Below are 25,441 nucleotides of genomic sequence, written 5' to 3'. Positions count from 1 at the left end.
ATTTTGCTTTTTTAAATTTGTGCAAAATTGTGTATCTTTTGAGGTAACAAATTTTGCAAGGGGTAATTTTGTTAAGTAATAACCAATCTGAAATAAGCCATTTGCAGGCGTTAGAATTAAGAATCACATTAATAAAAACACTCTTGTCTGCTGGCTGAATACTTACAAACAAATGAAAACCTCCTACCTTTAAAACATTAGTTATTTCAAAAATGTATGCAACAATTTCAACCATCCTAAACCATGTTTTTCATTGCAGTGTTTCAATCTTCCCATAAAAACAACAAACAGTATTCAAGTCAACCATTTAGTTCCCCCAAAATGGGAACTTTTAGGGAATAGTTTTGTACCTTAAACTTGTTAAACTTTTTGAAAGTGTTAAGATTTGCTTAAAACAATTGTTTGTGAAGAAGTAAAATTTGAAAATCATGATAATGTATTTTTAACTGTTTAACAATCACAAATAATAATTGAGTGGGCACAATTAGCGTCTTGTTTTTGCGCGTGTGTGTGTGTGTTTTTTTTTAATGCAATGGATTGGCATCAATAATAAATAAGAATACAGGATATCAGGACTCAAATTCTCTACAAGATTATAATGATCTGATCATCTCTTCTGGAATGTGACAAGTAATTCTTGTTGGGCAGGTACAATATTGGTCAAAGTCTGAACTGCAAAACAATTGACTAATTATTTTTTGATTTAGTCGATTTTGGGATGTGTCATATGCACTTATCCTGAGATATGATGGGGCGGGTAATCTTGTTCTCATATAAAATAGTTTTTTATAGCTTGAATTGTTAGCATTTAAAAAAAGAGAAAAATATTTCCAGGTTTGTAATTATTATTAGTTTGTTAAAAGAAATTTTGTTTGAACTGAGTTTGTTATGATCTACAAAATGTGAATTTAAATATTTTTCAAAACCCTAACACACTTGTTATTGCTATACTTGTTTTAGTTTTTTGGATCCCATGTTTACTGTTTTATCTCTCTTGGTACATTTTCACATCAAATTGCAGCAAGTATTAAGTAGGCAGAGCAGGATTGATGAGCTTTGTAGTTAGAAAATATCTAGAAACTGTGGTGAAGGTGTCTTTAGATCGGTGAAGGTTAAGAGAAGTGGAAGGTTGTAGTGGGTCGGCTTTGACCAAGGCTGAAATGACAAATCTGTATAATTTAACATTGCTGCTTGAGCCAACAGCCACTGCCTTTGCCAAAGTCGCACAGTTTAAAGAATACACATGGGGCCTTTGAGAAACTCTGGATGCGGCTGTGGCTTCTGCCACCATAATGAAGCCGCTTGCTGAGTTACGTACTCACTTGGAATTGTTGAGTTGTCTTTTTGTAGTATAAACTGCTTACTGTAGCTGTTTTGCTATTTATTTGGCTTTCTATAGTAACAATCAGAACAGATATGAGTTATTGCATCAAAAAACACCTCACTGGAAAAAGATGTATGAAGTTGAAATTGTTAGACTGGTGCCTGTTAAATTGGCATTAGTTTATGCCTTAATGCGTCCAGGACCACCTGATTTCAGTAAGCTGTTAAGCAGAAAATGTTGCTAAACACTTTTACTTGCACAATGTATCAGGGAACCAGTCAAAAGCTAATTACATTACACTGTATTTCAGCTGGTAACCCATATTGTCAAGCAATTTCTATCTGCTCAGCTTGAAATTGGGCCCTGGGATTCAAAAGAAGATGGTCATTCTTAAAGAAACAATCATTATTGTGAATTTCTCGTGTATATTAAACTGTTGTGGGTCAAACCATGGATCGCCATGGTAACACTATCAACATGTTGTCAATTCATAAACTCTTTGTATATTTTTTTTTGCGGCAATTGTTGCATTCTGTAGTAAAAAACTGTGAAATATTGTTATATAGGATGATCTATTGTTTATTATCTCTTGGAAATTCGGGTCAATAAAGTAAAAAGTGTAGAAATCTGAACAAGTCCCGTGTCTGGTTTCTTATTATTATATATTTTTGGTAATAAAACCAATGAACCCTGAAAGTCCCTTGCCCTGTGACCTAGGTTTGCCTGTGTCGGAGAGAATGTTGAAGAATATACCGTTTTCAGATTCAGGAAGTAAACCCCAACTATGGAAAAGGTAATCAGATTGGAACAGCAAAACCCAAATAACTGCTCTGGTCTGAGGTTGGATATTTTTAACTTGAACCCACAGGGGTTTAGAACCACATTTTTTCTAATCAGAAAAAGACTAGGCCCCATACACAACAGCTGTTTAGATTGGTCATAGTGGTCACTGATGAGAGATGTGCGGGACCTCATTGAGGTAAATGATGCAGGGGGGTTCAAAAGGAACCCTTTTTTCAGAAGAGTTTCAGTGTATTGGAGGAATGGTTCGGGTTTAGAATTAATCATAATGTGGAATTTCCTATTATACGATAGCACATAAATCCAATCATTCACTTGTTGCATCAATGCACAGGTACATACACAGGCTACAGATTAATGAACTTAGTTTGACGAAAATAATACTGGATATGACAATGGTGCTCAGATTATAAGATATGCAAAGATGTAGTCAGTAGAGGTCTATCTGTGTAGTTTGAGATTTAAAAGATTTGCCTTTTGAAGGGATCTGTACTTTTTATGTTGTTTTGTGATTAAAAAAAGGGGGGTTAAATTATTCATCACACTTTTTTACAAACAGTCAGAAAGTTTTAACTGCAGTGTTTCCAAGTCATTCGATAAGAAAGCCAAGTACCCAACAAATTATTGAAAATACTGCAACCTGTTTAAAACCAATTAATTATCTCGCGTCAGAAAAGTCTGGTTCATCCGCTTTTTATACGAAAGCATATGCAATTCGCGCACGGACAAGACTAAACCCAAGAGGGCGGTTTATATTTCCATAGCTTCAAAACACTGTGACGTCACCAGGTAGCCGCTGCATGTTTTCAGGAATGCCATTCAGTCGTGCACAAACTGCGTGAGAAAAGTCGACATTTCTACTGAGGTAAGCTCAATATTTACAATTTTGTTGAATCTGTGTTTTTTTGAGAACGTAAATACTACGAATGAGTACAATAATTTCTTGCTCCTAAGTTTGAACAGAGTTTTGTAGTGTGGTTTCACCTTATGACAATTTTCGAGAAATATAACTGTTTTGTGTGGTCGTCGTGGACGCTGCGCGTGTTGAACCAGAGTATTGGCATTTTGGACACAGTGGTTGAAGGATTTGATTTTGAAGAAGTTGTTGTAAATTGAATCATGGAGGTAGAATGGGCTGATTGACTCACGCTGGTTGTGGACAAATAAAGGTGGAAATTATTTCGATAAAAAGCCAAACTAAATTGTGTATAAATGTCAATTTTATGCCAAAAATAATAATTTCAGTTGGTGGCAGGATCAGGAGTGCCATACTGCTGTTGGCAGATTCGCCATCATGCCAGCCAGTACTCCTAGAACTATTTTGGTTTTGTCCTCTATCAAGACATAGCAGAGCCTAGCCCACCTTGTTGAGCTGTTAATGGCTCCGCTTTTAACATCGGTCTCGGATGTAATGGTGACAGTGATGAGACCGATGTTAAAAGCGGAGCCATTAACAGCTCAACAAGGTGGGCTAAGCAGAGCCGGCCAGTACCAGCTGAGATAACTTTCCGTATGGCGCCACCACTTTTATTCACTCATTTTTACAAAAAGGGATATCTCATTGAGGTTAATTAGATACTGTATTTATTTCATATCGAATGAAAAAGTGGTGGCGCCATACGGAAACTTTTCCACCAGCTGGCTTGTTGGAGGAATGCAGCTGCAGCTGCTTTGCTCCATTTTGTTGTATTGTAAAACAAAAAAGGGGGTGGGCTTTGCTTGTGTTCCTAGACCCAGTAACTGGGGCACTGTACTCCTTTTTTCGAAATTTTGACATTCTCTGTCGTACTAGTACGATTGAGAATGTCAAAATTTCAACAAAAAGGAGTACAGCGTCCCAGTTACTGGGTCTACTCTAGTGTATTCCCCCCCCCCCTGTATTAGCCAACCAATTCTCCCTTAAAAAAAAATAAGCAAAACATGGATGATTTTACCATCACTAGTAAACTATCCAATGCATTTATCTTTTTGTTGATATAAAATCTCATTGGGGTTTTTAAATCTGTCTGAAGGTCTGTCGATTTCATACTATTGTTATATTTAACTTTGCAATTTTTTTAGCAGCCCATGATATTGATTATAGTTATTATCAGCTTGTGGTTATTGATTTCGGTAACATGTGGTTATTTATCTGGGGGAATTGTTAAAAATATTTTAAAAAGAATTTTGCAGAAAATGTTTGTGTTCATAGCTTTCATCACATTGGCATATCATAGCTTAGAGTCAGTTATGAAACTCGTTGATGTACATGGGTATTGCTTATTTCAGTCAAGTCAGTCCTGGCTGCTGGCAAACTTGCTAAGTTCGATTTCCACTAATTCTCTGTCAATATTTGTCCCTTACTTGTTTGTTAGAAAGATAGTTAATTTACAATTAGATGAGCTCTTAAAAGGGTTTTTGTTTTGAACAAAGTAGAAATTATTCTAAACTGATAATTTTGTTTTATTCTGGCCTATGGTAAATGTATTAAAATAAATTAACCATGCAGTTTACCAAACTTTTGTGAAAATAATCCTAATTGTATCTGACATGATCTTGAAGCTAATTATTCTGAAAACGGTTTATCTTCATTTGCTTTTGTAGACCAAGGTGATTGCGAACAAATTGATGAAAAGTCATCCAAGGATTCACTTCTTGAAAAAATACAGGGTGTATTTTACCCATCACTGGAGGAACTTGTCCCAAGGGCCGACTCATCATTGACAAGATATTGAGTGATCTGTAGAGTCACTACTGAATATCGGCAGTCAGATTGGGAGCTAGTTATAGGATGGCAGGCACAGCAAGGCACGACCGAGAGATGGCAATAAGTGCCAAGAAGAAATTGAATTCCACGAAAGATCCAATCGAGAAGTTGAGATTGCAGTGTTTGGCCAGAGGCTCGGCTGGTATCAAAGGAATCGGACGGTAAGATTTTATTCATTTTCCTTTTTTCCTGATTCAGCTACTGACTAGTGTTGCATGGTTGGAGTTGTTGACTTGAGTCATGTGAATTGTTAAGTCAGACTAGAATCGCTACCTTTTTTCCTGATTGAGCTACTGACTAGTGTTGCATGGTTGGAGTTGTTGACTTGAGTCATGTGAATTGCTAAGTCAGACTAGAATCGCTATCTTTTTGTTTGACTTTAGACTCTCTATGAAACTTCCAGTTTTGCCTTGTGACTTGACTTGCATTAAGTGACTAGCTGTGTCAACTCTGTGGAAAAATTCACTCTCCGTGTAGTCATGTGTCAATTAGTTTTGATTATGAAACAAGTCCCAAGTATTTTTGCAACATATCACATCAGGCCCAGATGATTTTGCCTTTTTCTTTTGGCGCCAAGCTAATCTTGATACATGACTGAATGAAGGGTCCATATCCTGCAGTGGGAAAAATGTTATACCGTGTTTTGTTTTTCCTCTTCCAGCGTCTTCCGAATAATGGATGATGATGGTAGTCGAACATTGGACTTCAAGGAATTCAAGAAAGGCATCTCAGATTATGGTTTAGACCTTGATATGAAGGAACTTCAAGAAATGTTTAGTTCCTTTGACAGAGACGGAGGTGGAACTATTGACTTTGATGAGTTCCTTATATCCTTGAGGGTAAGAACCAATAAATGGTTTGGATCTTATTTCTGTCTTTTTTTTTCATTTAATCTTTATTAAAGATAACGGTGTCATGGGTGAGTGGTGGAGAGCACAGTTCTGTAGCTGAACCCCAATCATAACACAAATAACCCAATCATAACACAAAATGTCCTTGAGCAAGAACTTGGGATGACGTGAGTGCCAAGGTGGTTCTTTTGGATTGATTTTCTTAGTGCACTACATGACATCACAGACTGTACATGGATGCTCCCCAGGGAGCTGAGACAGTTAAAGAACCTTAGCCTTTGACCGGGCATATAATCTTCATGAGCCATTAATATCAAAATCAATTGAGTCCACTCTTAGAAGCTATACATGTAGTATGTACTCTATTTTCTCAAGTCAGTTGACAGTCACAGTGTTTAAAGACACTGGACATTATTGGTAATTGTTGTATCTCAACATATGCATAAAATAACTAACCTGTGAAAATATCAGCTCCATTGTTCGTCGAAGTTGTGAGATAACTATGACAGAGATACATGTACCAACATACACGATTTGGGCAGAGCAAATACGATTTCGAGCCGTGACTACGACGCTACGATAATACTCAATAAAACACCCTAAACAAGCCGCCCAATATAATTTTATTAAATCCTACAATACATGCAAACAACAAATGAACTATTAAGTGGGTATAACAATTTAGAAAAATATCCAAATAATTGTAAGAGAAAAGAAAAAACACTTTTACTTTCAGAACGCAGTGATGAATAATAGCGGCGAATTCACCCAAATAATGTACGTGTCTCAAACGCTTGTGTATAGTGGACGTAATGCTTTCAGATGCTTGATTTCGAGACCTCATCTAATTCCGAGGTTTTTAAATCAAATTCGTGGAAAATTACTTCTTTCTCGAAAACTACGTCACTTCAGAGGGAGCCGTTTCTCACAATGTTTTATACTATCATCCTCTCCCCCTTACTCGTTACCAAGAAAGGTTTTATGCTAATAAATATTTTGAGTAATTACCGATAGTGTCCACTGCCTTTAGATTGATGGTGCTTTCATAGTAATTTGGGATGGGGTTGAGATAACTCAATAAATTGTTCTCAAGGATTAATTGGTTTTGTTTTACCTAAGGTGTACCTATATTAAATAAATGTATAATATTATTATTACTATTATTAATGTTAGATTTAAAACAGCATCATGTTTTTTACCGCTGTACACAAAATAATGACTAATATAATAAAAGCGAGGTACAATTTAAAGAAAGTTTGCAATTATTAATTTGACTGTTGACAGCCACCCATGTCCAAAGCAAGAAAGGACGTTATTTCAAGAGCGTTCCGTAAACTGGACAAGACAGGAGATGGTGTCATCACAATAGAAGACTTAAAGGGAGTCTACAATGTCAAGAAGCATCCAGAGTTTCTCAACGGGCAGAAGACAGAAGATCAACTCTTCAGGACATTCCTGGACAGTTTTGAGCCAAATTCGGCAGAAGCGGATGGTCAGGTAAGTAGTAGCCTGACAAAAATAACCAAAAAATACAAGTGTTTTCTGATAGATAAAAAACAAGGAAGATAATGATAGCACCTGATTGAAGTAGTTGTTGCTATGAAAGCTCAAGCAGTAGTTTACGTTACACTTCCTGTGGATGCGGTACAAATTTTGACGTCACAGAGCTGTTTTTGCAGGGAATGTTTCGTAGGAGCTCAGCACATTTCAACTGATGACAATTATTCAATGCAAATTTGGGACATCAAACTTTTTATAGGTTCACATTCTCAAGAAGTGTGAACCGGTCTCTAGTCTTTAAGTGCTACCCTTTTCTTTTTTCTTTTTATATAGGGTGGTAAATGTTGCTTTGTGGCTTTGTTTACAAGATTCTTATGAGAAAAGTCCCAGGTTATCTTAGTGAATTATTGGTACTCTTCGCACATCTTCGATGTGGTATATTTAAACCAGCCAGTAGCCAAAACTAAATATTATGGTGATATTCATCCTCTATATATGCCACTCATTGTGGATCAGGCCGCCAGCAGCAATTCAATCAGCCGATACATTTTAAACTGTTGAATCTTATCTAAAAACTAACCTTTTTAAAAATTACTTTTCATAACATAATTGTTGATTTGTATGTTTAATATTGTCGTTTTCTTTTGTAACAATTTTCTGTATTTTTTATTGTTTGTAATTGTACAGCGCTGTGTGATATCTGTGATATAGTTGTTAAAAAAATGAATACTTTTATTGTTATTATTATTTGCAATTAGACATCTGTTGTACACTGCGGGGTATTGTGTTTGAATTTCACCCTATTAGCCTATAAATGCTTCTCTCCCCACACACTGTGAAAAGCACTGACAGGACTGTGATTAGCACACATTGGTTTAAGGGTAAAACATGCATTATTTGACTTCTATTTTTATTTTATTTTTTGCTTCAGATAACAAAAGAAGAGTTCCAGAATTATTATTGCGGTGTGAGTGCATCCATAGATAAAGACGCCTACTTCTTATTAATGATGCAGAATGCATATAAATTGTAAGTAACTTACCATTGTTTCAATAACAATAAGCATTAATGGTCTGCCAAGTCGCTTCTCAAGATTGTTCACCCCTGATCCATTTGGTCTCAACCCAAATTCAGAGTCGTTTAGGTGTTCTTTGCTGGTATGGCTGGAAATTCTGTGTGTCCTCCCTCCTCCCCCCCCCATACTGTAAACTGTGTTCAAACTTCTTCTCATCATCCCCCTTCCAGCCACAATAATTTCCTCTAATGTGGGACAGATTTCCCATGGACAATAACAGCTGTGGCTTTAATAGCAGTTATTAAAATCAAGTTGAGATGAGGAGATGGTGAATCACTCTGAAGATAAAGAAAGTGCAGCTTAATATTTTCTGACTGCAAGTTGCAAAAGTTCAGATACCCTTTCTTATAACATTTATCTTACTATTGCAGGTGATAGAAATAAAGATTCTTGAAGAATAGTTGAACCTTGATCAAGTCATCGTCTGTCTTGGAAATTCCTGATGTAAAAAGAATCATTTGAATGACAAGCGTCTGAAGACTGTTGGAGACATTCCACCATAAGTGCCAATGACTGGTAAGCCACAGTGACCAAATATTAAGAAAGGAATTCAGAAAAATAAGAAAAGAGATGCTCCTGAATGAATCACTTCTTATAAGTCTCGATGGATTATTTTGATATGCTTTGTTTTTATTTAAAAGTCTATTTTAATCAGTCTTTCAAGTATTCATATGTTTTGAATTTAGTTTTGGATACAAATCACAACCCCCTCACGTCAAATGTTAAAAAATTAGTGTATAGTAAATAAAAATGAAATAATTGAAATGTATTCTTCTGGATCTCATTTTACCTCTTCAATTTTTTTTCGGCTAAATTTTTTTTTCAATTGATAAAATGAAGAGAAATAACGTCTTCATTTTTAAATTAATAGTAAAACCTGACTCTTACTTCATGCAAATTGTGGGAACAATGCAAACTTCTTACTTGTGCGTGGGAATGCTCTTTGCATTCGCTTAAGCATGAAGTAAAAATCAAGTTTTAAGAAAAGATTTATTGTAACTTGATCATGTGTTGTGTAATTGTAAATATTCCATGTACTTAAGATATCATTGTAAATTGTCATTTTGTCATTGTAATAGGAGACTTGTTTTGACTTTCGCTGGCAGTAGACTTACTCAGTCAATCTGATTTGTCACAATGACCAACAGAGCTGTGTATTGTGAGAGTGGCCACATTTGTCTGGCACCCTTTGTACTTGTGTTTTGGACCCAAATTGTGCATTTTCTAATAGCGCTAACTCTCATAACGCAGCTCTGTAGAGATAACTACTGCCCCCTAATGTCTCATACTTGTCAACCCTGCGTATGTACAGGAGCCTCTAGAGGGCGACATTGTGAATAGTATGGTCACATTGTAGCGTACTTAAATTGTCATTTTTATCTTTTTTTCTTTCAAGGGGTCTGAAAATGAAATCATGTTACATTTTTGTTGTACAAATTCATAGAAGTGTAAATAATCTTTAAAAAAAGTATCGAAAGAGATTTGTCAACCCTGAAAATAATGTGACTATGTATTCCTGTTTTACCAACCCGTCCTTTTTGTGATTATCCCAAATAAAGGTCTAAATTATCAGTATTTTTTTTCAATTTTAAAAGTAAGTTTTGCATTCACAAATTTGAGTCAAATTTGACATTCTAGATTCATTTGATGGTAAGCTTATACTGTTTCAAATGTTTCTGTCCAGAATAAAAAAATAATTAAAGATTAAACTTCAGAATAAAAGGTTGACTCAAAACATAAAACGGTAGCTGAAGTCCAGACCAGATTCTCAACAACTATGATTTCCCATGCTCAAAGACATTTCCTTATCAAATTCCATTATTTTGTTTATATTGGGTTAAAAACAGCTATTTATTTTTAGATCACTGTTTGTAATTCTAGATGTTTTTATCCGTTTCAATATTTTATAGCTTGGGTGAATTATGGTTCAATTTAGAATGGTTATTCTGTCTGTGTCTTGCAAGGATGTGAGTGGCTCAAAGGAAATCAGTGTAAAGTGTTTGAATTAAAATGAAAGTGATTACTTACACATTTCAATGTTTTTAAATCGACTTTCCACAAGATATTGTTTTAGTTTTTACAAGCTTGTTTTTGAACAAAACATAAGACAAGTTAATGTTATTGTATTCGATCTTAGGACTTTTAAACTGACTGTTTTAATGTTGTTGTTTTTTTAACCAGCGTTTTAATATATCTCCAGCTTTATTCCTAAAATAAATGCACTGCCACCTTGCGTTGAGTCATCTCTGATGATGAAGGTCATGTTTACAGTGATATCACCATAGTAACAGTTGCTATAGAAGTGTAGCATCATGGATGACTTACCTTACTGTAGTTAATGGGCTGTGTATTGTTGTAATTAAAAACAGCTGGGGTTAATTTTATATTGCTGTTAAGCTTGCAGACTTACTAAGAAACTAATGCTCTGCATTACAGGTTACCAGCCAAATTAACCTGTGGCGTATATAAGTGTTTGAGACTGGTTTCCTGTTCAATTTTGCTTAGCAAGGTTAGTAATCAGTTCGTAATTTTTTGTAAGTTGTCCTGGGCTCAATTTCACAAAGCACTAGGATTCATCTTAAGCCGAGTGGTAATCATTATTATAGTGAGTTGTATGATGACATCACACTTTGCTTAGCAGTTTAGAGTGTCTTGCAGTAAGATCAGTCTTGGCTCTTTCTGAAATCTACCCCAGGTCTTCTGCTTAGTTGTGATTGCTGCTGTCGCTGATGTTTTATTGGTAAATGTGAATGGGGTTTTTATGTTTTGATAGGTGATGTGTTTTTTCCTTGATCGTATAACTGTTTGTTCATTTGGTGTTTTTTTTAATGATACAGGGTCTCTCAAAATGATATGAAATAAACTGAAATTAATTAGAATGAAGAGAAAAGACAATTGGATTCTAATCAAATGTAGCGCAAACAAAATCCGACTTCAAAAGCTGCTTCGCCTAAAATAAATTAGCCAGCGAGTAATGTGTAACTGGATAAAATATTGTATTGGCTTTTAGCTTGTATAACATTGATGTTAACAATACAAGATATTCAGTTTTCAAAGTAAAGGTGTATAGTGATTCATCAAATACACTGAAATACTTTTTAAGACTTAAAGCCACAAATTACAATGCTGGGACTCTATACATGTACAAAGTTTGTTTCACATTATTCGATCAAGGCAAACAAAGTAATTCATTATTAATAATATTATTAATAAAAGATGTACTGATAAATGACAATAACAATTTTTAAAATAGAAATATTTGTCCATGTCCCATGTGTTGTTAATGATAAAGTTGTGGGTTTTTTTTGTCAATTGGATCTTGGAAAGTTCATAATGTATTTATGTGCATAATATAAAGGATATAATTGATAATAGCAGGTTGTTGCCCTCCATGGATGTGTCCAACCCGCTGTCCAGTTAAAGATGGGTGACAGTAGCCCCCCCCCCCCCCACCCCCACCCTTTCTTTGCCATTCTCCCCCATACTTGTTTGTTTGATAGCAAACCCCTTTCCTCATCTGTCCACTTTCTTCAATCGGTCCTGTATTATCATCTTGTTGCCTCAATTTGCTGGAATGTCGCTTCATTAATTATATGCAGAGTATCCGCAACTTGAATAGCGAATAAATTATTCGTTACTATTGAAATACAATTCCTGGAATTTAGAAAGTGGACCATGTGTCTCTTTTATTCCAAATGACGATGTATTATCAACTATTTGGCACAAACTGCCTTGCGTCCATAACCTGCATGTCATTAGTCTTTGATGATGGAGACCGTTCACTTCCCAGTCAGTTTCTCTTGTGGCATATTACCTCTAGATTCGATTTGTTTTTCTAAACATCGCGTTCAGGCAAGTATGACAGGTCGGCCTTTTGTCAAATTTTGAGGGACACTTTATTCAGTTTCCTCTTGACCTTTTTATGTCACGTGGTTGATTGGGATTAATTCGCCAATGTTCCAACCAATCGCGGCGTATGATTTTAACAACTCCGCCCTTCCAATCAGATCGATAAATATTCATGAATAATAATATTAAGGCGTTGCCCATGACATGTAGAATTATCAAGGGTTTGATACATATACATGTAGTAGGTTGATAAACACACCGTGCATCTATTGGCCTCAAGCACTCCAGCTAGTAATCGGAAACATTGGCGGACTGAACTTTCGTAAGTACAATTTTAACTAGTTTCCTCTGTGATTGACAACAAATTGTCGACAAGTTTGTTGTTTTTCATAATCTGTAAATGAGACAATATAAAAGAGTTGTTGGTATGCCAGTCGTAGTCCTATAAGCAACCCTCTCGGATCGAGTCATCATGGTATCCATTACAACCGATAAACCAATTTGTCTGGTATGTTGTGCTGTCTTTGAATCAATTCCAGAGTCCAACTTTGATAATTATCTGATGCAGGCATTTTCCACTTGACATAAGTCTAGCTTTATTCGACTCTTTATCAACTCTTTATGACCAAATGAAAACATTATTCCGATAATTAAGATAACAAATGTTGTTCTTTTGGAAAAGGTTTTTGACAAAGAATAGGGTAGTTGATACAGCTATTTTCCCCGACTCTCTATGGGACGAGACGATGCACGGAAGGCAGTATCCTGTCACCACTTCATCTGTTTATTTAACTAACCATCCTTTAAAATTTTTATCTGAAATCAATAATGGGCTTATTACATTTTGACAACCAGTAACATCACGATTTTTTGCATTCCATCAACAGAATTTGAATAAATAGTAAAAACATTATTTGTATAAAGGAAATCATTCACGACGGGCAAATATCGTTCACTATGCTCAGTGAACCGAACGATGCTCTTTTTATAGAACTTTCAATTGTAAAACTTTTAATCAGTTTCCGGCTGTCCTTGGAGATTTGTAATACGTGGTACTGGCGACTCGGTCCATCGCACAGCCCAGCCTGATGTCGTACTTTTAGATTTACAAACCATTTCTCAGTTGTCAACGAACGTTCGTATGTCACTGATATTAGCTGGAGACCGAAGACCTCATTCTCTATAGATCTATTTGGAAAGGCACGACCAACTATGTTTTCCTTTCAGAGTAACTATTTGAAAACCTTTCTCAATGTCTTCACGTTGGTAGTGATCAGCGGCATGTGGGCTTGGCTTTAGGAACTACGTCATACTTACAAACTTCAGAGTGCAGAGTGCGGAAAGCACATGAATCATTTCCTTGCTTGTGGTTCCATTGCCTAATTAAATTAAAACTAGAAAATCTTCAATCGATGGCATCTTATTTATTTAAAGACACTGGACACCTTTGGTAGTTGTCAAATACCATTTTTCTCACTTGGTATCTCAACATATTATTTACAAAATAACAAACCTGTGAAAATTTGAACCCAACTGGTCTTTTTTCAGTAAGCTTTAATTTAGGAAATTACACGAAAAGAAACAATGGATTATTGTCGAGGTTCTGATTTGAAAATTGCACCATCTGTCAAAATTCGCTCAGAGAAAAATTGAAATTTTAAACAAAATTCTTTCGACGAAAATCGGACCATGTAACTTTAAATCTTGTATCAAATTTCTGTTAATCGCCCCCCCCCCCCCCCACCCCGTAATTATTGAATGCACACCGTGGAAAGTCTGTAACATGCTTGCCACTAGCGCCCTCCATGGTTCGCTCAGTAATAACAAAACAAACAATTGCTTCTTTCATAATAATTATTTGCAGTGTAGCAAACGACTAAGCATTACCATCACAGGCACAATGGAGAAGCTCAGAGCACAGCTCGTTGAGAAGAATGTGACCAACCTCAGACGGCTTGGCAGGTGAGTCCATTGCAAAATATTATCGAGAATCGACACATGAAATGGTCGTCGGCCCTCCGGTCAATTATTGGTTAATTAACTTGTACGCTGTTTGCATGAAATCATAATGTCAATTGATATTTCAAAAAGCCACGTGCTTTCATGAAGTAAGCAATAAAATCCGTACGTGTGTTTACATAAACCATTAACTGTCATGTGGATAATGACGCGGGACCAGTCTAGATCAGAACTATCTCTGCTGCCACCTAGCGTTGAAGGCACTGGACACTATTGGTAACTACTCAAAATAATTGTTAGCATAAAACCTTACTTGGTAACGAGTTGTACTTGCTTGTTTTCGAGAAAGAAGTAATTTTCCTCGAAAAAAATTGATTTCGAGACCTCAGAATAAGATTTTGCGGTCCCAAAATCAAGCATCTGAAAGCACACAACTTCACGTGACATTATTATCTCTCAACTTCGACGACCAATTGAGTTCAAATTTTCACAGGTTTGTTTTAGTGAGAGACTGGTCTGTGACAATTACCAAAGGTGTCCGGCGTATTTAAAGTTTCAAACAACACTTTTGAATTGCATACAATATCATCTTTGGTATCTTTGTTTTTTCTCTGTAAAACATTTTAGGAAATTTCGAATCATGGATGACGACCGTAGCGGCTCGCTGTCCCTTGAGGAGTTCACAAAAGGCATCCGTGATATGGGGATTGACATGAGTTTCGAAGAAATCAATGCTGTAATGAAGACATTGGACAAAGACGGATCAGGAAGTCTCAACATAGACGAGTTTTTGGAAGCTGCAAGGGTATAAATGACTTGATGTTTGTTTTATTTTGCACAATGGTATACTGGATTGCTTTTTGATTTTATTATAACGTAGTTATACACAACTCATTCATTGGAGGATTATTTCAAGCCAGGAATTGGCAGTTTACAGTATAAAACCCTTCATTGCGGTGCAAACAAATAGGCTTCCCGTACAAGGAACGACCACACCACAACATCACTATTACGTGTGTTGATCAAAGTTAAACTATATCTCCGCTGGTCGTAATGCTTGTTCTCTTTTCTTTTTTCTTCCTTCTCCAGCCACCCATGTCCGAGTACAGGAAGAATTTGATCGAGGCCGTCTTTAAGAAAGCCGACAAGAGCGGCGATGGTTTCATCACCCCAGTCGACTTGAAGGGTGTGTTCAACGTCTCCTGGAACCCGGCCTTTAAGAGCGGGAAGAAGACGGAGGAGCAACTTTTCGAAGAGTTTTTAAATACCTTTGAGCCCGACCAAGCTACCAGAGACGGGAAGGTGAGATCCTGGTGTGGCACGAATTTTCTGTGCCTCATCACCCCCCCCCCACCCTTTCCCCATACGGCGAACCATGGAGGAAGGGCGAACTATGTACAAACTTATGCTGAATGCGCCCTCTTTTGAATCCTCCCTCTTTTGAATCCTCCTCCTCGAGACCATGTCAATTTTCCAATGGGGGGGGGGGGGGCAGAACCTCCGGTGGTAGAAATTCCCCGGTACCCCTACAGGAAAAGACAAATTTTAAATCTTGCAATCGGTATGTCTAAATTGTTTTTGCGATGTGATAATACAATTTAAAAATTGCACTCGGTTTGCCTACCTGCATGGTGGTTGTTATGTGATCGGCCTCTCATTATTTTATAATTGTGGAGGGTGATGCCCACCGCATCTTGGTCATAGTTTCGTTTTATCTGCTTCGAAACCATCATGCATCATAGTCCCTCCAAAGCCTGGTTCATACTTCATATGCGAATGCGATACGAATTTCGACGTCACAAATTCGCAAAAAATAATTCGGAAGAGTTGAGATGTGCTCAACTTCTGCAAAACATTTGTGACGTCATTCGCAGGAAGTATGTACCAGGCTTAACAATGAAAACGTACGTTTTAAGAGTACAGCTTTATGCAAATTAGGTCAAGTGTAACTTGAACTTAAATACTCTAAACCTTACAATGGTTGTGATAGGAAGGAATTTTGACATGGTCCTCTATGTATTCACTTAAGTGTAAATCTTTCCCCTCGTGTTACAGGTGACACTTGCGGAGTTCATGAGCTACTACGCAAGCATCGGCCAAGCTTTTCCTGAAGATGCAGACTTCGAGGAAATGATGAAATCATACTGGGGAGTCTAAAGCACGAGAAAGCTCAACTGGACCACGAAAAAAGAATCCATGTACAAAAAAGGCTCATGATAAAACCAGGGAAAGGCTCAAATATAAAACTAGGGAAAAGGCTCCACGATAAAACCATGGGAAATGCTCCAAGATAAAACCATGGAAAGGGCTCCAAGATAAAAACCATTAGAAAGGCTCCATGATAAAAACCATTAGAAAGGCTCCATGATAAATTGAGTGAAAGGGATCCATGATAAAACCAGGGAAAAGGCTACATGATAGAACTGGGAAAAGGCTCCATGATAGAACTGGGAAAAGGCTCCATGATAGAACTGGGAAAAGGCTCCATGATACATTTAAGGAAAAGGCTCTATGAAATTTCTGGAAAAGGATCCATAGGGAAAAGGCTTCATAATAAACCATTGGTAAAGGCTTTACAGTCGAACAACTGAAAATCTCCATGATAAAACAACTACAGACAAAAAGTAGTCGATGCATTATAAATCGAAGCTATACGAACTTAAGTCTAGCACTGCGAAAGTTTATTAATCAACTAGTTTTATACAGATTTGTACTTTTAAAAGCTTAAAAAACCCGCCCTTTTGAAAAGCGCCCAATTTCAGCCCCAATAATGTAACTGAATTCTATTTTACAAAGACTGACTAAGCCAATAAATACTTTAGACCTTGCCAAAGAAAATCAACATTGGTTGTGTATTGTTTGTCTAACAAAATGTTTTCAAAATCACCGTATAATCAATTGATCAGAATATTGTAAAACAATTTCTTGACAACAGAAAGAAAAACTTTGAATGGTATAAACATAAAAATGGTCTTTCTTCATACACCTTCAAATGTCGAGGGCTCTGAAATATTCGGGAGAATAAACATTTTATAGCTAACAACGTCTTGTTTAGAATTTTGATTTGTGCTCAATAAGAAACACTTTCGCTTTCATGCACGAAACACCAAATAGAATTTGTTTGTTCGTGTAGTGTATAGTTGTTATAAAAGTGTATATTATTTCAATTGGATTTTGTCAAGTTCATATAATTAAGTAGATATGTTTATTTGCATCAGTTATATTTCATAATATTGGAGTTGTTGCCCTACACCCGATGTGTCATGTGCATTATAGACCAACCACAGCTTTCCATTTTGATTGGTATAAGCACTCCTGTGGCGCATCTGGAACTCTCTCCAACTTAATCTTAGATCCTGTCTTTGTACCGCAAAATTCAAATCTCTTCTCAAAACTTATCTAATGTCACAGGTTTTCAAGGACTAATTTTGCTGAGTCAATAATGTTTATAGCGAGTTTAAACCCGGCCTTACTGATACTGCGACCAATATTTAATAGAACCATTATTGTATTACTGACAGTTTTAAACCAAGACTGACGTCAGAAAAGAAGAATAAATCAGTTTTAGACCTGACCACAGAAAAACATAAATGGTTGGGTAGTTTGTCCAAAAATGTGTGAAAACACTAATATCAATCGATCAGTATACATGTCAATTTAATGTCAAACATTGGAAACAGGAAGACAAAGTTAATTGTAAATTGTAGCGATGTAATGTTCTTTCTTGATACACATTTTATTCTCTAAAAGTATTCAGGAGAATAAACATTTTATAGCAAATAACAACCTCAATATGCGTTTATTGTTAGTTTGGTTTGTGCTCATTGTGTTGTCTAATAAACGCTGTTGCTTAGTCTTACTCGAAACATAAAATTGCTTTAACAATTCTGATTTATACCGCAAACAACACTTAGTGTAAGCGCATTTCACGGGTTAGGAAATAATTGTTGCTTTTCGATTGCATAAGCTTTCTTTCAAAAAGGTAACTGTAAGAGCGGATGTTTGCTGTTCCGCAATGTTGTTGATGAGCCCCCATGATGTTGTTGATGATGAGGCCCAATGATGGTGCTATGTGGACCCAATTTCAAAGTGCTGTAACCACGTAGAGTAAACGTCATCACAACAAAAGTATACTCGCCAGAATAAGGTTACCAGCCAAATACCATTCCACATTATGGGCTACCATAATGTGACAACCTGAAAATTGTTGAAGCCAATGGACACTTTCTGAACAGATCAAAAATTAAAAGTTCACAGATTTCAAATAACTTACAGGGTTTACAGAAGGTAATGGCGAAAGACTCCCCTTGGAATATTATTCCATGAAATGCTTTGCTTTTTGAGAAAAAAATTAAAACAATTATCAATTCTCGATATCGAGAATAATGGATTTATTTTAAACATGTCATAACACGGCGCAACGTGTTATGAAACAAGGGTGGGTTTTCCCGTTATTTTCTCGACTCCCGACTCCGATGACCGCTTGAGCCTAAATTTTCTCAGGTTTGTAATTTATACATAAGTTGTGATACACGAAGTGTGGGTCTTTGGACAATACTGTTTACAGATGATGTGCGATTGCTTTAAGCAATACTAATTTATTAGCCCTATTGTATTAATAAACCGTTCATCTGGGTTTTTGTGGAAGGTTATATCATTATATTACGGTTTCGGCTCCGTGTGCATTGGCTATTGCATTTTTTTAATCACGCTCTTAGCATGGGACTCTTAATGAAAATATTATAGCCCATAGAGAGGGACATGAGCTGAAAATTGAATTTTGAAAAATGGGCACCATTCGCTGACGGATGCTAAATGCACTGATATTGTTAACATGACAACAATATACTTACCAGCTGCATAGCAACGGCAGCAAATCTGTGTGCAATCGTATTCAATAACGTTGTTTAGTACGCTCCTAAGAGTTGTTAAAAGTTCAATTCAAATATTGGTTTAACGATCGTTGGTAAGAACCAACTACATGTACATGTATATAGGCCTAACACGTGGAATGGATATTAATGATAGAGGGGTTTCAGACTTTATATATTGTTAGCTTTTGCACCGTCAAGGTGTGGCCTTTTTTGTTGGGTTCCCTGCTTCTTCTGCCAAATAGCACTGTGTTGTGAAGGGGATCCAGACTATGTCCTGGGTGCCTCATCAGTTTTCATGAAAACATTTTGAGTGACAAAACTGCGTGCCATTTAGTCTGGGAAGTTACAGACTTTGTGCTCAATGACAGCTTTGCGCTTATCGCTGGTTTACACCAACGGATAAGAAAGGTGAAGGACGCCCTCTTCCGTGAGTATGAGTTTGTTTTGTACACAATGACCATAATTAGCTACAGTGTAAAAAATATAGCTGGAATAAAGAGCATTTTCCCGAATCTTCAATATGGCTGCCATTATACTGCCATCATTTTCTAAACCCAGTATAGGCCTATGTCCTTCCTCCTCTCCCGACTGAGCTTGTTTCGTCAACGGCAAAATCATATCGCCTCTGCCATAGCATGAAGCCATAGCATCCCAATATGTTTTGTGTCTGAAGCTTTTGATGACAAAATTCCTTAACAAGATTTTATTATAATTCCAAACTGAACTCATCACAGTCTAGTGATTAGCCATTGTTGCAATGAAGGTTAGCCTTTTATCTTGTATTACACTAAAATAACAACAGCGAATCCCCCACAATAACAGGCCTTCTGTAATTGTATCTGTTAGTTACTGTGCAAACTCCAATAGACTGGATATCTCGCACAGGGTAAAACCACAAACTAACTTCATCCATCACAGCCCTGGAAAAAACCTTCGTTTTCGAGATGTTCTTCCTCCTTGACAGAAATTACAGAGAGTCTTTCAAAGAACCTACTTTTGAAAGTCTGGATTTAAATCAGAATTGAAAAATCACAATAAAGGGGCTAGGTAAACCTTGGAATTCAGTTCGGTTCAATGAGGGTGTTTAGATGAATAGAATCTTTCAAGCGTATAGTTTAACTACTACAATATAATGCTTCACCATTGGACCCAGACTCCATTGCAATACAGTGACACTCCCTTGCTTTCTACGTGTGTGAATGTGATAACATTCCAGCTACCACGTTTTGGTTTATGTAAGTAAACGCTCACTTATATTTTCTTAAATTTATCTCTTTTTCTCTAACTTGTTACCGATAGACCGAGACAAATGTCTTTAAATTCTGATTGCCACGTTCTGTCGATTAACCACTACAATTTCAATACATACGATAACCAACATTTTTATTCAACTTGTACTTGTATCTTTTACTATTATTTAGTAGGGTAAGATATAGGTGTGTATGGTCTTATGCAAGTGCACACGACTACAACCTGGGCATTGGGAGGGTTGGGCGCTAGGGTACGGTCTGAGTTCGAGGTTGGGTTTGGGGTTCGAAACTAGGGGTGAAGAATAAGTCTTCAACGGAACATTTCAAACATCCCTTTAAAATTTTAAAGGCACTGGAAACATTTGGTAATTGTCAAAACAAAGCATGCTCGCTTGGTGTATCCCAACATCCGCATAGATAACAATTCTGTGAAAATGTTGCCCCATATGTCATCGAAGTTGCAAAAGTATAAAGAAAGAAAAAATGACCTTGTTGATACAGGTCTTTTAATATTTTGAGTGTGAAATTACCTCTTTCTCAAAAACTACATTACTTCGGAAAGAGCCGTTGCTCACAATGTTTTGTACTACCAACAGCTCTCCCTTGCTTGTTACCAAGTCAGTTTTTATGCTAATAATTAATTTGAGTAATGACCAATAGTGTCCAGTAAGTGACGTGGAGCCATTGATTGACAGTCTTTCTCCCATAGCAATGAACCAATAGATTAAATTTAGCAAAGTGAAATGTAACTGCCTTTCTAACTGCAATCTGGGTTTTAAAAAGTCAAATGATTTGATGCACCCTTCTGTAATTGAAAATTAATTTGTTCAGAATAAATCAGTGGTCTTAGAATAAAGAACGACTTTTCCGTTGCCGAAAGGCTTCCCCGATCTATTTATTTTGATTAACATTAATGTACTATTTCCCCTCCATCCTATGCTTATTATTATTTTGCTTATCTATGTCATATTTTGTATATGTTATATCTTGAGAAGAGGTATATGAAAACCTTTATAGGTTCGAGTGAGAAATACCTCTTCCCCATGTTTAATTAATTAATTTTAAGTAACTGTTCTCCTCCCTATATGAGTGAACAGTACTTCTCCCTCTCCGTTTTTCTGTGTAAGATTTAGGCCATTTTAAATAGTAATGTAATGTTTTACTCCAATTTTTTTTAACTATCTTACTGTTCATGTAATTCTGCTGCTGAATAGATTTTTAATAAACCATTGGATGAACTAATGAATGAATGAAAAACTACGTTACCGTTCAGAGGGAGCCATTTCTCACAATGTTTTATAATATCAAAAGCTCTCCATCTTGCTCGTTGTCAAGTAAGTTTATAATACACTATTTTTAGTAATATTACCAATAGTGTATAGTGCCTTTAAGCATCTTTATAAAAATTTGGATCATATTGTATTTTTCTGCAATTTGACTCCAAACATGACAGAGCGAGGGCCGCGGGAGATATTAATACAAGGCGTGTCACTTGCAAGGTAGTTTTACCCGCGCCATATGCTGGTGATTCGTGTTATCATTAATGTATGTGTGACTGGTGTCAAATGGTATCCTCGGTGATTTCGCTTAATACTACTGACGTTAACTCTGGTTTTCAAATAAGTGAAGTAGGTTTTCTACGATTTGTCTTTTCAGATTGAAACCTCAGGCAGATTAAAGACTTAAAAATGGAGAAATTGAGATCCAAGCTGCTCGACAGTGGGGTGGAAAATATCAAGAAACTTGCAGAGTAAGTATTCTATGGTAAATATTGAGCAGACATTATTACTTTGACTGCATGCTTTGCCGGCCACACCCAAAAAGAATAGACACAAACTGTTCACCGGCGAGCTGGTGTTGGTTCCTCGGAAGACGCACGTAACGAAAGTGTAACCGAAAGGCAAAATAAAGCGCACATTTGGTTTTCAGGAAAACTTTCAGAGTGAAATTGTGATGATCGGTTTTCTGGCATTCATTGGGGGTATTCTGTACATTACTGCTCACAAATTGATGATACGCTGTTGTTGAGACAATGGATTCGTTGTTGAGACAATGATCATCGTTATGTAGTTTCCTATCACAGGTGGCTATCTTCAGTACAATGGACACTAGTTTTAAGTTTCTCCAAAATGATTTAAGAGACATTTAAATAAAATGAACTTTATTTTCCGTCTGATGCTAAAATTATTACTTGTTGTCATCCAGCCTCCTTACCGAGATGGATAGAGACCAAGATAGTGTGCTGACTCTGGATGAACTCTCTCGTGGAATCAACAAGGAACTTGGTCTTGAAATGAGTGAAGAAGAAGTTCAGAATATCTTCACAGAACTCGACAAAGACGGGTCCAAGACGTTAGATTTGAATGAATTCTTCGTAGCTGTCAGGGTACGTGAAACAACAAGGTGTTGGTTGTTAAAGTAAAGCTGGGGCAGGTCTGCACGGAAAATGGAAAAAGCAATTAGTATGGTTAAAAACACCAAACATGGTGTGCACTTATAACCCTAGCGAAATTTCATAAAGCTGTTTACCGGAAAGTGCAATTTGTTGTATGTGCTAACCATAGCAGAATATTATGTCTAAGCAAAAGTGTATTTTTATTAACAAACGAGAAGTGTGTGCTCTCAATTGGTTTACTGACAATAGCCTAAGCACCCTTTGTTTTGCTTATTGGCATCCTCAAGAAATTTCCTGATTTTTTTTCAACAATCGTTTTAAAAGAACAAAAAAATCCCCATTGAAAAGCACTAAACGACAGTGGCAATTTGTGGGTACAGAAAAAAAAATCGTTCGGTTAGCAGTGATTATATATAAATGTTTCTACAGTGGTCTCTCCGTGATAGCTGAAATATTTTTTATGAAATCAGGCCCATGGTCCCGACGTCATAGTTAAGAAATCAACCTGTTTTAATGAATCATTTTAAAGAAGGCTGTTCCTCATAAGTTGATCCATGTTATTACTCATTGCATAGGGCTGCTTGTCAGAGGCTAAACTCGAAGTCGTTATGCAAGCCTACCATAAGCTAGACAAGGACGGCAGCGGCGTGATCGACATGGACGACTTGAAAGACGGCTACGACTTCAAGAATGCGCGCGCACGCAGTGTGATGACGAACGAAGAAGCAGCAAATCGATTTTTGTTGATGTTTGATAAGAATAATGACAAGAAGGTAAGATTTTCTCAGCAAAACTAAAAATTAACAACTGAACGAATGAAAACTTATGACAGCGTGTTTGATTTTTTTTGTTCTTCTTCTTCCCCTTTCGTTTGATATCTCTCGACCAAGGTTGACATGTACACAACACATAAATTAATGGTAATTGGTGACTTCAATCAAGCCACATGATAGATGGTATCCTCGTGGAGGTCTCCGAGTCACTGCTCACCTTTTGGTCGTCTGAAATCACTTTTTAAATGATCAAAACCAAATGTTTTTGGCTTTTTACAGGGTGCCATATCAAAATCTAACCGATTTGTTGGTTTTTAGAAGTGTGAGGATTTCGTTTAAATATTTAGAAATGTTTCGTACCTTCCAGGTATCCAAAGAGGAATTTTTGAATTATTATGCTGGGATGGCTCGACTCTCCGACGCTAAATTCGTCAAGATGGTTAAAGATACATGGAAGTTATAAAGAGTACTACACCGAGATACCTCGGTACCTGGGCACAATTTCATAAAGCTGTTAAGCAGTTAATATTGCTTAGCAGATTGCTTAACTAAGCACGAAATTACCGCGGTACCAGTCGCAGCAATGTAGCTGTTTTCAGGCTGGTAACCCATTTTTGCTAAGCAAACAATTGTGCTGAAAATTAGTTTTTTGTTCGCTAAACAGACTTTATGAAATTGGACCCTGAACATGCGAGGTTGAATGCCACCTCGTACACTAAAGAATAGTCTTGGCTCACAAGGTAATCAAGTTGGTAAAATCATACCGTAGAAGGGCGTGCTGTCACAGACGTCTTGAGCTAATACTACATACAGTAAAATAATGTTGAATATTGTCGAAATAGAAAGAGATTGGCCATTTTTGCCGGAGAAAGATGTACACCTGTTATTTAACATTAATATTATTTTGAAACAATCTTTTTAAAGCGACTGAAATTTGAAGAAATTTTGAATAAAATAACCAAGTGAATTACTAAACGATTCAGATGATAATGTTTAAAAATAAAGTTATAACCAAGAATGTAATTACTGTGATTTTTATTACACATTTCAAGCAACATTTTCAAAATGACTCAAGGAATCAAAGAAAAAGGCATGGTTGTGCAAAGTATTGTTGCTAATCATCATCGGTTTTGATTATCGATTATTGAATATTTATTTGCTTAGCTCAATCACATTATTTTATTGGCGCATGTTTCATCGAAACATTATTATTTGTAAATTTGCTAGGTTTGAGCTTGATGTTAATTTCAAACTAACCAGCTGCACGTTAATGAATAATCCACGAGCCACCAAAAAGAATGTCATGTTTTTTTTTCCCGAAAACAAAAATGGGACTTTTCAATGGAATTTTATCTAGTTTGTTCAGGATAAAACTTTGCTGTAATTTATGTTCAGATTTTCCCGTCCAATTTCTCAACTATAATCTAAACGCCTCGCATGCAGTCATAGGTTTGTTAATTTTAGTGAAGTCGAAAGGAGGTGCCATGAACATAAAGTCTAAGAAAGAATCAAACAAAGAAAGTTTTGAATGCAGCAAAATTAAACTTAATGCTTCAAAGAGGAAAAAGAACCCGTTTTTTTTCTCGCATCAAACTCATGCGGAATTACATGATTTATGATGGGAAATTATTTGGAAACTAACCCGAAATTGGTCACTGGAAAATCTTTAACAATTGTTTATAAATCTAATGCTTATTAAAGGAACACGTTACCTTGGATCGGACGAGTTGGTCTATAAAAAGCGTTTGAAACCGTTTGTTATAAAATGCATATAGTTAGAAAGATGTTTTAAAAGTAGAATATAATGATCCACACAAGTATCACTCAAAACTGTACGGTTTTCTTTTTACACGCAAACTAGCACGGTCGGCCATTTATGGGAGTCAAAATTTTGACCGTGTTATTGGACGAGGTAAAAAGAAAACCACGTAATTTCGAGGCATATTTGTGTAAATCATTGTATTCTACTTTTACAACATCTTTCAAACCATATGCATTTTATAACAAACGGTTACAACACGCTTTTAAAAGTACAACTCGACCG

General features: G+C 36.4%; 3 protein-coding genes across 5 annotated transcripts; all 3 read left to right on the top strand.

Moving 5' to 3' along the window:
- Positions 1 to 2,911: 2,911 nt before the first annotated feature.
- LOC117297634 (calcyphosin-like protein) lies at positions 2,912 to 11,330 on the top strand. 2 transcript variants are annotated; one of them, XM_033780771.1, is made up of 6 exons: positions 2,912 to 2,990; positions 4,709 to 5,032; positions 5,533 to 5,710; positions 7,007 to 7,219; positions 8,154 to 8,251; positions 8,669 to 11,330. In XM_033780771.1, exons 2-6 carry the CDS (start codon positions 4,896 to 4,898, stop codon positions 8,670 to 8,672), a joined length of 630 nt encoding a protein of 209 aa, XP_033636662.1. In that variant the 5' UTR covers positions 2,912 to 2,990; positions 4,709 to 4,895; the 3' UTR covers positions 8,673 to 11,330. The 2 variants fall into 2 exon arrangements, with proteins under 2 accessions (XP_033636662.1, XP_033636663.1); XM_033780772.1 differs by lacking the exon at positions 8,669 to 11,330 and having other exon boundaries at positions 8,154 to 8,255.
- A 1,054-nt stretch (positions 11,331 to 12,384) lies between these two features.
- On the top strand, positions 12,385 to 17,670 carry LOC117298043 (calcyphosin-like). Its single transcript, XM_033781272.1, has 5 exons — positions 12,385 to 12,468; positions 14,011 to 14,108; positions 14,733 to 14,910; positions 15,195 to 15,407; positions 16,161 to 17,670. Exons 2-5 carry the CDS (start codon positions 14,047 to 14,049, stop codon positions 16,260 to 16,262), a joined length of 555 nt encoding a protein of 184 aa, XP_033637163.1. The 5' UTR covers positions 12,385 to 12,468; positions 14,011 to 14,046; the 3' UTR covers positions 16,263 to 17,670.
- Positions 17,671 to 19,299: 1,629 nt separating this feature from the next.
- LOC117297313 (calcyphosin-like protein) lies at positions 19,300 to 25,162 on the top strand. Of its 2 annotated transcripts, none has more exons than XM_033780279.1 (5): positions 19,300 to 19,406; positions 21,886 to 21,979; positions 22,435 to 22,615; positions 23,200 to 23,397; positions 23,765 to 25,162. In XM_033780279.1, exons 2-5 carry the CDS (start codon positions 21,918 to 21,920, stop codon positions 23,858 to 23,860), a joined length of 537 nt encoding a protein of 178 aa, XP_033636170.1. In that variant the 5' UTR covers positions 19,300 to 19,406; positions 21,886 to 21,917; the 3' UTR covers positions 23,861 to 25,162. The 2 variants fall into 2 exon arrangements, with proteins under 2 accessions (XP_033636170.1, XP_033636169.1); XM_033780278.1 differs by lacking the exon at positions 19,300 to 19,406 and adding an exon at positions 20,109 to 20,214.
- The last annotated feature ends 279 nt before the right edge of the window (positions 25,163 to 25,441 follow it).

The sequence above is a fragment of the Asterias rubens genome, chromosome 12 (genome assembly GCF_902459465.1).
Source record: "Asterias rubens chromosome 12, eAstRub1.3, whole genome shotgun sequence".
Taxonomy (NCBI): Eukaryota; Metazoa; Echinodermata; class Asteroidea; order Forcipulatida; family Asteriidae; genus Asterias; species Asterias rubens.
The sequence above is the reverse complement of the archived record's forward strand: the minus strand, read 5'-3'. Positions and strand labels throughout refer to the sequence as shown.

Coding starts and splice junctions, on each gene's coding strand:
- LOC117298043 (XM_033781272.1), top strand. CDS start 14,047: ATGGAGAAGCTCAGAGCACAGCTCGTTGAGAAGAATGTGACCAACCTC. Junction 14,109..14,732: donor AACCTCAGACGGCTTGGCAG/GTGAGTCCATTG, acceptor AAAACATTTTAG/GAAATTTCGAATCATGGATG. Junction 15,408..16,160: donor AAGCTACCAGAGACGGGAAG/GTGAGATCCTGG, acceptor CTCGTGTTACAG/GTGACACTTGCGGAGTTCAT.
- LOC117297313 (XM_033780279.1), top strand. CDS start 21,918: ATGGAGAAATTGAGATCCAAGCTGCTCGACAGTGGGGTGGAAAATATC. Junction 22,616..23,199: donor AATTCTTCGTAGCTGTCAGG/GTACGTGAAACA, acceptor CTCATTGCATAG/GGCTGCTTGTCAGAGGCTAA. Junction 23,398..23,764: donor ATAAGAATAATGACAAGAAG/GTAAGATTTTCT, acceptor CGTACCTTCCAG/GTATCCAAAGAGGAATTTTT.
- LOC117297634 (XM_033780771.1), top strand. CDS start 4,896: ATGGCAGGCACAGCAAGGCACGACCGAGAGATGGCAATAAGTGCCAAG. Junction 5,711..7,006: donor AGTTCCTTATATCCTTGAGG/GTAAGAACCAAT, acceptor GACTGTTGACAG/CCACCCATGTCCAAAGCAAG. Junction 7,220..8,153: donor CGGCAGAAGCGGATGGTCAG/GTAAGTAGTAGC, acceptor TTTTTGCTTCAG/ATAACAAAAGAAGAGTTCCA.